This window comes from Electrophorus electricus, chromosome 3 (assembly GCF_013358815.1).
Source record: "Electrophorus electricus isolate fEleEle1 chromosome 3, fEleEle1.pri, whole genome shotgun sequence".
NCBI lineage: Eukaryota > Metazoa > Chordata > Actinopteri > Gymnotiformes > Gymnotidae > Electrophorus > Electrophorus electricus.
This window is the reverse complement of record NC_049537.1, coordinates 16,795,071-16,806,150: the sequence shown is the minus strand read 5'-3', so window position 1 is coordinate 16,806,150 and position 11,080 is coordinate 16,795,071. Positions and strand designations below refer to the sequence as shown.

At 39.6% G+C, this 11,080-nt stretch overlaps 1 protein-coding gene across 1 annotated transcript; it reads right to left on the bottom strand.

Moving 5' to 3' along the window:
• Positions 1-876: 876 nt before the first annotated feature.
• On the bottom strand, positions 877-11,063 carry pigu (phosphatidylinositol glycan anchor biosynthesis, class U). The gene is made up of 12 exons (XM_027026293.2): positions 10,919-11,063; positions 10,314-10,378; positions 8,730-8,789; positions 7,767-7,829; positions 7,276-7,385; positions 6,986-7,086; positions 6,476-6,573; positions 6,088-6,242; positions 5,753-5,896; positions 5,174-5,298; positions 4,616-4,758; positions 877-3,129 (listed from the first exon to the last, which is right to left on the bottom strand). The coding sequence occupies exons 1-12, from the start codon at positions 11,046-11,048 to the stop codon at positions 3,016-3,018; spliced, it is 1,308 nt and encodes a 435-aa protein (XP_026882094.2). The 5' UTR covers positions 11,049-11,063; the 3' UTR covers positions 877-3,015.
• Positions 11,064-11,080: the final 17 nt, after the last annotated feature.

The window sequence follows — 11,080 nt, the reverse complement described above, 5'->3', positions numbered from 1 at the left end:
AGTAATGATATTGATATGGAAAAAATGTCATATAGGCCTACTTATCAACCACATAAAGTTGATAAGTGGATAAAGATCATCCATGGACAAAAGAGGTGTTTTCATAGTGCAGTGTCATAATGCTTTATGTAAATGACTTAAAGAATGTTTTGTTTTGCTTTAAAAAAAAAAAAAAAGCCCAGGAGAATCTTTTTAAAATATTTTTTTTATTGAAACTGATATTGAATATACTATATAATAAATTAATCCATTGATATGTCTTGAGCTATATGTCAGGTTGCTACCTTAATTTTTGGTGTATTTGTTCTGAACAGACTTCATAGGCTTTGCCATTAAAATGTTTTTTTTTTTTTTCATATTTTATGTATTATTGATGTATATGATCTGATATGCTCACAGTAGTCATTGTAAAAAGTGATTGTTGCTTAAATTACCTTAAGTGGTATAAACACAACCTGAGTTCTAGATTCTTTGCATATAGTATGACTTTTTAACACATAACACAAGTTATTCTAAAATCAGAATTATTTACGTTACTGCTGCCTTTTTCACTCATTATGAAAACCTTTGCTTTGCACTTAAGTCCTAACTATTCTAGTTATTTTGGTTGGCCATATGACTTTGTCAGTCATCACTCAAAACATACACCAGGGAATCCTGCGGCAATCTTTGCATTTTAACCTTTAGATGATTCTGGGTTATGCATGTTATATACTGAACCAGCCTGAACAGCCTGCTCCTCCCGATGTCTGCAACAATATTGCATGATGAAGATCTTTAAGACAGGCACACCTGTTTCCCACAGCCAGACATGAGAATGAGGACCAACTGAAAATGTTGGTCTTACTATCAAACAATGACTCAGCTCAACTCAAGCTATTTGAGAAATATTCTTTATTGGCATTCTGTCATGCAACTTACAAATCCCTTAAAAAGTCTCCTGACTTTCCAAATGGCTCAACCTCACCACTGGATCTCAAATTATGAACAGAACAATAGAAACTCGTGCAATAGGAAACAAACCCAAAGGTTGAACATTACGGCATCCGTGTTGTTAATCATTGCAGATGATTTACAGGTTGGAGGAGGTGTTTACTCTGAATACCTACAATGAGATTACTTCCTGAATAAATAATCTACAAATAACATTATGTTTTTGCTTGGGTCCTGGTGTTAACAAGGGAAAAGCATTTAAGGACATTGCACTTGCATGCCTCACGTTCACCATGCTGACAAGGAATTAAACCCCAGCGCTTGTCTCACATTCATGCAGGCCTGAATCAGTTACTTACTTGCGATCAAACTACATTTTTTTGGGGCCGAGCAATAGCAACACCAGCAATTTGTGTGATACTAACACGTCTACCTCACAGTCGAGCGTCTTCCCACAAAAAAACCTATTGTAAATCACGTAAAATTGGTAAGCAGTGTCCCTCCACCACAAGCCTGACGGTCACAGCATTTTATAGGAAATAAATGACAGGTGTAATTCCAGAGTCATCAACATTACAGTGCATAGTGTTCCTGCTAGCCTTTGACTAACAAATTGTACTTCTAAACAAATTAACAGGAGTAATGTATATATTTGTGACCATTATTAAATCTTTTTGTGACTTACTCAGCGATCTATAAATAGCAGTATATTACATATACAGTTACTGCAGACAGGCAGCTATAAAAATGGTAGATATCTAGGGATAAAAATGCATGTTAGTGGATTACCTTGGGAGACATTAAGCTTTGTGGGCAAACTAAATAATGATGATTAACTTCTTTTAACACTTACTGGGTCATCAACAAGTTAGTCTACAGTGAGGACCAAGTTGTCAAAATAACATCAGAAATAACAAAGGTGGAAAATTCCATTGCATTGAGCCTTCAACCAGTACTCAAGTGAGAAATGTGACCCCTTAAATGACCTAACAATGCTGTTGGTTTAAACTTAGCCTCAACAACTGGCATTCTAGCTTGACATAAATAGCCAGTTAGGGCTGAAAAACTCACACCTCACTGGCCCAGCTAGGCCTAGTGCACCAATACTAATAGGACACGTTCCAAGTACACTAGGATTCCTAGGGTACTAGCTCATATGAGCTGGATGACATCAGTTAGTTTTATACTGAACATGTAATTCAGAGGAGTTACATTCATGTAATAGTGGAGTTCTGATTTCACAGCTATCGAAATCCACAATCTCAGGCTAAAGATACAGCCAATTCTTTTCTTAAACAGCAGGTCAAGAAAACATTTAAATGTAAATACATTTTTATAAATTGGTTTGACTTATCTTTAACATAAGATTTTTCTTTTTACAAACATACAATTAGTGTGAAATACCACAATAAATAAAAAATACAGTGTGTTAATATATTAGGAAAGAAATAAAGAAGGATATAAAGGAAAAAATAAAAAAGGGAAAGAAAGAAAGATGGATTTAGGTTAATTTAATTAGCAACTAAGCGTTTTTTCATAACAAACACCTTCAAATGATTCAGAGAGTGGAAAAAAAATTCATGACTATTCACATGACTCCTGATCAGTCATGTGCAAGTTTATCTCCCATTATCCAAAGGCCATTGGGGAAGTGAAGCTGCAGGCCTTTTGCAGACAGACTTCAATGCAATTATATATTCTTTGCTCCCCTCTGCCGACCAAGGTTGGAACTGCATGTCAGGCCACATATGCATGGTAAAAATCATCCCTCCACAGCTCAAGGATTTCACAGTTGCTCCAAGTATTTAAACATTTAGATCAAAAGCGAAGGGGCCACAGTGCCCTCCGATGGCTCATCCTCCTTTAGCAAGTTCCCACGCAAGATCTTTGGTCTAAGAGGGGAGCGGTACCATCTTGTTTGGCTAGAGGGCTGAAGGAAAAGTGAGAGGATGAGGGAACAGAAGAAACAAACAAGGAAGGTGAGAGAAGAACCCAATGAGGTGGGAGCTAGAAAGGGAATGGGAGAGAGAGGGAGGAGTGTGTTGAACAGTCCGGCTAGTCTCTCAGTCCTGTCCCTGGAGGTCATTTTAACACTAGGGTTGCTTCGCTGCCGTCTTTTCTCCTCAGGTACAGGCCCTGGCTCAGGTGGTGCTCCCGACGTAAGTACGCATAGAAGTAGTCTGACACAAGGAGGATCTAGAACACACACACGCACGCAAAACACATGCGCACACACAGCATTGGATGGTGCCCCGTAGAGATCAAAGTGAATTCTAACAACAGTGAAATACAGCACGTGCAAACCACTATGTTGAAATGGCAAACCATAACCGAAAATCAGCAATATACTTTTGCAGTTACCCCCTTGTTATCGGTCTATTCCTTTAACACTTGGCAAGACCACTTTTGTTGTTGGTTCTCAACAAAAGTGTCATTTGGTCCTGTGGGGTGGCGATGTGAGATGGAGGAAAACAGAACAGCTTTGGTGGACTCAGCATGGGCTCATTGCTTTGGTGAAAGCTCTTAATTAACCAGAACCCTGACAGGGTTTTTTCCACTGGCACATTAGCCAGATCGCACCTGTATGAGCTCCAAACAGCAGAGTGGAATATCCTGAATATTCAGTTTAATTTTCTTAATGTTTTTTCCCCAAGACCCTCAGAGGTGTTCTGAGAGCTTCTGGTGCTCTTTATTATCAATCTGGCTTTTTGACAAACAACCAGTTCATTCCTGCCTTCTGCTCTCTGGTTGAGAAAATCTGCACCAGTACAGGGGACGACTTGCCCGACGAACGCCTCTATGAAACAAGCAAGAGCTGCGGTCAAAGCAGGAGTTGGTTTACATGGCGAACCGTACAAAAGTGCGTCATCAGGACCCATGGGCAGGGCATCAGGCCAAGACTTGAAACTGCTGGTCTTTTCTGCTGGTCTTTTCACTCCGGAAGGCTGGTGGCTAATGAGCCTTTAAATCCCTGTGATACAGGCCTGTCACCAGATCAACATTTGGGTGACTTAGTGGTTAGCACATTTGCCTCTCAGCACTAAGGTCTCTGGTTCAAGTCTGTATCTGAGTGGATTTTCTCCCACAGTCCAAAACCATGGAGGTTATGTAAATTGGCTATCCTAATAAAACTGGATGCGAATTTGCATGCTGTGTGGTGGTGTTTTTTTTTATTTTTCTTCCCCCTGGATGAGAATACACAGGACAATGGTAGCTCAGTGGTTAAGGTAATTGACTTGTAATCGGAAGATTGTGGGTTCAAGCCCCACCACTGTCAGGTGACCACTGTTGGGCCCCAGAGCAAGGCCCTTAACCCTCAGTTGTTGAGGTTGTACTCAGTCACAATTGTAAGTCGCTTTGGATAAATACTGTAGGGTTTGACTGGATTTAAATGCTGTGGGTGACCTTGGGTTACTTGAAATATATCTTCACTAATTCCTGAGCCACATGTACTGCAGCTTCATGGTTCAAAAATGCAATGAGAACAGTCCAAGTTGGCAGGCTGCATTCTCTGTAATTGGTGTCATTTTTCAATCCAAAGTGCCCAGACCTAGAGCACAGAGTGAACTTTGAGGCTGCATTGCTTGCTCCCATCTCTTTCCCGCCCAGGAGCAATGCACGCTACTTACTTATCCATTTCAATTCCTTCAAAGCCAAAAGGTTTGTGAAGGCTGGCACCCACCTGGCCCACATTGAAGAGCAACGTGATGGCGTAGTAGAAGTTGGAGTTGGCACTACCGGCATAGATCCACAGATGCCAGAGGACTGGGAAGAGAGCCGTGCATGCCAGCAAGACACATGACACCAGGAAGATGTTCCTCAGGACTACAGGATATGAGACAAGGTAAAGCATCCGGAACATAAAACACACACACAAAAAATAAATTAACTAATTACTTAAAAAAATAAAAAAAAAATAAAAAAAATCACATATCTGGCAGAGGATACAAGGCATAAAATGAACTAACAGATTAATTAATTAATCAGCTGCATAGCATTACAAATAATCAATTATCTGCTATGTAACCATTATGAGATATGAGGAGCAGCAATGATACAAGTATATCTGAGAAAATGAGGTTTATTTTTAAAATTTAATTGAGACTAAAATAATGAAAGGACTGCTGACCCAACAACACCGATGTTGCTAAAATTAAACTTGAGCTCTAGTAGAGTCTACTAAGCATTAGCCAAAGGAACTCAAAGGGAACTTATGCAGGAATTACTGGTTGCTACTCACATCTGTAGAGATGACTCCAGACAGGCAGGAAGGCCATGTACAGTGCTATATCCCCTACAGTGGGGTATGATTTAAAGATGGAGATGATAGCAATTTGCATGAAGATGAGAAATACCGGATGCTCCCTGTTTCAGAGAAAGACAATGCAAAGTTTTCTTAAAAAAACAAAACAACCCCCCCCCACAAAACCCAAATACCCCCCCCCCAAAAAAACCCACCTCAAAAACAAACGCTCAAAGTGATCTAACCAGAACAGACTTTATTCCCTCATTCAAGATCACATAAAAACCTCCTGATAGCTGATCATCTTTTGTTTCTCTATTAATTTATGAGCCACTCAGTTGCTACACAGGTCACATCGATAAGTGGCTATCAAGACTAACAGATGTCCCTTTAGTTCCTCAAAATATTCATTTATTCATGCCCCCTCAGCAAAAATAGAGTACTTGTGTCCAAACTGGTAGTGTATAATTCCTCGCCCACTCTATCCCACCCACAGTTAAAAACTCAAAATACACTATTGTAGGACTTTTTTCTTGCAGACTGTCAGGTGCAATAATCATGCTATAATTCACTTACTTTAGTTTGACAGAAAGAGGGATGGTATAGAAGAAGACGTTAATCTGGAAGACACAGATGAAGAAGAAACGGAAGTGTTCGAACATCTCAGCGAAGAAATACCAGAAGAGACCAATGTTTGGAGTGAGATCTGGCACCGACAGGCTGTGGAGGACGTGCGCACACACACACACACACACACACACATAAAACTCTTGCAAGTGCACTAACCACAGTTTTTCTAACTCAAGTACAGTCTAATACACTAGTGAGATTATTTGTAGCTCATTGGGGTAGCTCAACATTAAATCATTTATTAGAGGGGATAGGGAAATCTTAAACATCAGCAAACTGACATGAACCCATAGACAGATGGGATGAAGTCCCAGGATCCCAGCAGGAAGAAGGAGAGGCAGACGATGACGAGCAGACTGCCTATGAACATAACGGAATACTGAACGGTGAAGAACCAGAAGCGACTCCTGCATGGGTTCACTGGGATGTACAATCTCTGAGAGACAGAGAGCGAAAGAACAAAAAAAGCAACAACCCACTTAAACACTGATAAAAGAAGGACAATATGTACAAGAATATAATACTACCAAATCTTGGTTTTACTTGTATATGTAATTTTTTAAGATAACAGTGGCTGAGGAGTTTGTTTGTGTTGAGCATATTCTAATGGTAAATTGAAAACTATTTATTTTTGTTGGGTTATAAGCTGCCACAATGTTCAGTGTTCACCTGTAACAGGAACAGAAGGCCAGGGGCAAATAACGTGAGAGGATAGATGCTCTGATAGGTTGCCAAAGCCAAGAATATTGCACTCAACAAGGCACTTCCTGAAAACATACACGCAAAAGCACACCCCAAAAAAAGCCATTAGCAAAAAAAATTATAGGTCCTTAGGGTTTCAAGAATGTTCAGTATGAATTTCAACCCAGTATAGTGGAAAAATAGACAATTGGTGAGGCACAGAATTCCCATACAAAGACCTGCAAAGGGATGAAATTTAGCTCAGAAGGCCAAACTTACAAAAAATGTTTTCAGATTTGAGCCATAATGTTTTGCATGCTCTCGTGAACTTAACAGAAGTCTTGACGTGAGTTTTTTCAAGAAAATCCAGTGGCATGAACAGGCAGGCCTAGGTGAGTTAGCATGGATTGAATTTGAGAACCTGCTCTAGTAAAGTTCAGGTTGACGTTCATGATCATAGAGATTCGGCCATACTGCGTACAGGAAGAGAGCATTTACCTTTTAGCGTAGAGAGGATGAAAAGTGCCATTACAGCGTTGTTCAGTCCACAGGTGGACTTAGCCACACATGAGAGGATCGTAAAGGGATTCAGCAGGTAACTGGAGGACCAAAGAACTTGGGAATTAAAGATCAGCAGAAAGAATGTGATATTGTACTGATATCTGTAATTTGCCTTTTGCCAATGCCAGTGGGAACCAACATTAGACAACCAGATTTCAAAACTTTTATTCACATACGCATAACAATGACACACCAGTTTAAGAGCGATGACAGGACTTAGGACTCACAACATGGCAACTTTGAGTGGGATGTAGTGCATCTCTTTGGGTGAGCGCATAAGTTCCAGACAATCATGAGGGTACCGGTCAGCCTCCAGAGCATACTTCTGTTTTCTAAACTACAAATGCAAGGAAAGTCATCAGGGATGTTAACAAAAAACCCAGTAAGTTAAAGGAACACTTCACTCAAAAATGGCCCATTACTATGAAAGCAAATGTGAACCTATTAGAATAATGCAAAGAAGTTTATGCTAAATGGAACTCAATGGCTTTTATCCATTGATAGCCACGTTCTGCGGGTAAAGGGTTCCTTTGACAAATCAACCATCTAAGCAGCAATAACATCGCATTTTCACTGTTCTCTTGGTCCAAACACGATCCTATTCAGTGTCTTATTCAGTGTCCTGTGCTACTCCAGGAAGCACATTTATACAGCACAGGCATAAAGAAACGAGTTGAAAAGTACCACGTGAACTAAGACAAAGCTCTCCAACACTCACCACGTTTTTGTTGTAGTTCTGCACAGCCAGATAGAGAGCCACAGCAGTGATCCCGTCCACTATCTTAGGATAGAAGGTAGACATGAGCATGCTGACTCAGGCGGTGGGCGAAGCAGACTTCAGATGATTCAGACACTCTCTCCCTTCCTCTTCATCATTGTCTTTGGCGGGTCAAAGCCGCTTTAGCTCTACGGCAAGCGTCTATTGCAGGAACATGACTGTATATGCCGCACAGAGAGATGTGCTCGGGACAAAGCCTGCCCCCGCAGTATACATGCATGCGGGGAAGCGTTCAGCACCACCGTGATACATGCATGATGCATGCCGTGAAGGTTCAACAGGACTTTGCGCGGCAAAGAGAACATGCCGAGGCAGCAAAAGAGGCTGGCTCAGAAACAGAGACGAACATGCTCAAAATCCTAGCAGATACTTTATTCTACAGTATCAGTGACAACACTGTGTTGGACCACAATCCCCTGCTGCAGGGACTTCAAACTCCAAGATATTTGGGCAAGATATTTGTTTATTTGTTTACTTGTAGAGGGAAACTTTGAGCAGAGCAGAGAGCAGCAGCATTGTGGAATCACAGTTTTGTACTTCACTGGCCATGACCCCTACACTCACAGACATTACAGTCAGATGCGAAATGCAGCCCCAGACAAAACCAGTGGTTAAACAGTAGCTTTGTCTCCATTAAGAAATGTTAAATGGTCCCCTCTGCCAAACTGTCAGTGGGGCCACCAACAGCAGGTACAATAAGGCAAATATATTGAGTCTAAAAAACATTAGGATAAACACAGAATCTAAACGTGCCACCTGGATATGTGTGTCAGAGACAATGACAGCAACAGGGGGTCTGTTCAGGCTGCTTATGTCACATGTTCCTTTGTTTTAAACTTTTTTTTAGAGTGAAGACCTAGGCATGAAAAGGTTATACTTACCACTAAACTCAAATGTACTCACCATAAATACAATCTCTGCGTAGTCGACCACAAAATGAAAGAGGTATATGACAAGGGGTGTCTGAAAGAATAGAGAAATATTGTTTTCTCTTTCGCAAGCTCCCATTGTAGTGGTCTCTCCAGTCCTACATAAATGCCTCTTTTCACATGCCAGACAAAAGTTAGAAATCTTCATGTTCTGGACTCGTTCTCGACTTTAACAACTAGACACAGATTAATAACATTAATAAACCTCTGTTCTATCCACTAAGGAATACAGCACGAGTGAGACCCTCCCTCTAGTTATAAGATGCTAAGAAATGGATCCTTGTTTTTGTTTTTTCTTGTCATGACTACTGTAATGGAATGTTCACAGGAACAGTTACAACAAACCAACTGCAACTCCTGCAAAATGTAGCAGTAAGAATACTAACACATACAAAGAAACAAGATCATATTAGACCTTCATTGCTTGATTTCTTTAGAACTGAAAGTGAAGTTTTACTAGTAGACTGTTGTGGTGTAATTGTTTTATAACTGTTTATTATTGTGTAGCTGTAATGTTGTGTAGTTGTGGGTGGTACATTATTATGAATAGTGTGATGTTTTATATACAAGTGCCAAAGGAAAATTCCCAAATTATGTCATAGGAACAGACAATAATAGTATTCTGAATTCTGAATAAACTGTTTCAGGTCACCTAGTGCTATCCTTCTTCACATCCCATATATGTAACATGATATTTATGCATCCTCCATATGGAACATGTTACGGATAAACATCCATCATGCTCCTATCAGTTTTGTGTGTTTATAAAAAAAAAACCCTATTAAAACTTGTTCTTTCATTTTAGCATTTTACTAGTTTACTAGACTTTCTTCACTTTCAACAGTGATTCACTTTTATGTTACTTTTACACTTCTATGTTACTTGATTTTAAAGGTTGTTTTCATTGTAATTATTTTTAGTAGTTGTATGAACTGTCACTGCTCTTATTTGCTTTGGCATTTTTCTTATACAATTTTATTTTTAACTGCCATTTGACTATGCTATTCAGTTTTTTAACTTATAGCCAGAACAGTTTTCACCTGTAGCCACTTAGCACCTGTCACTACAAGGCACAAAAACCACTGGGGGTTGGTCGGTCTGCATGTCAATCAAACAGGTGCTTGTTGTCAAAGTAGGTGGTTCTCTGCACTGAGAAAATGAAAATGTGAATGTATATCTCCTCCCCAACATACAATGGTTCCTATTTCCCACAAAGCACTCATCTCTACAGACCATAGTCTATTCAGTTTAGGCCTTATCCTGAAAATGCAATTTTTATTTTCCTTCTACCATATCAGAATGTGCACATTACTACCTTGTGATACGTTACATTTTTTTGCTAGGAAACCACGGTTGTTTCTGTGTGTTTTTACTGCTGAGTAGTTTGCACTTATGTTGTGGAAATACTACTAGGCTATACAATAAACTACAAATAGAATAAGAAACAACAGTTAAAAACAGGTCATCATATATATATATATATATATATATATATATATATATATATATATATATATATATATATATATATATATATAAGAAAATTAAAGGTGCTTACTTCATGGAAAACATCTCCTGAGTAGGGTGAGACACCAAGGTCCAGCAGGGCAAGCCCCTCCACAACTGTAAGAGCATACAAATTTTAATGTCATGTCTTTCACAAGCCAAATTAACAGTCATTTGCTTGTGTATTAAACCTACACTTTGTCTGTTGTGCATTTTGATCTATTTGTAAATGAGCCAGCAAGTTGGGCAACGGCGCCCAAAATGGCCAGTAAAATATTACGTGGAATGCAGCGATGAAAATGACATATTTCTGTCCGTGTGTACACATGAAACGAGTTTTACTGAATACCGATGTTGGATGAAAATAAGATAAGTGTGGAAGGAGGTTCCCAAAAGGTGGCCACCTGTTCTGTCAGTTTGGTAGCTAGCCAGCTGCCTAGTTAGCTACGATAAGTTAACCAATGCCAGTTACTGTCATTTGCATCTTACTGATGACATACATCAATTTTCATGAATCGGAGTGTACCAAGAGACTGCTGTGCTAACAATCCATGTAAACTAATTATGGTTACCTAGGATTAGCTAGCTAGCTAACTAGCTAACTACATAACTTATAACAAACGAGGGCCCGCTGCAGAACATAATAACAAAACAAACCTCTTTTCCATGCATTTAGAGGAGATACGACTTCAACCCTCTCTGAAATCAGTTCAGCCAAACTGGATCGGAATAATACTGCTCTTATTGTTACAGACAAAATTAAGACAAGCGTTAAGGGAGCCGCCATTTTCGTTTGAGGAAAAAGTCCTCTTCGCCAGT

Coding starts and splice junctions, on each gene's coding strand:
- pigu (XM_027026293.2), bottom strand. CDS start 11,048: ATGGCGGCTCCCTTAACGCTTGTCTTAATTTTGTCTGTAACAATAAGA. Junction 5,897..6,087: donor CCATCTGTCTATGGGTTCAT/GTCAGTTTGCTG, acceptor CGTCCTCCACAG/CCTGTCGGTGCCAGATCTCA. Junction 5,299..5,752: donor CCTCTTTCTGTCAAACTAAA/GTAAGTGAATTA, acceptor TCTCTGAAACAG/GGAGCATCCGGTATTTCTCA.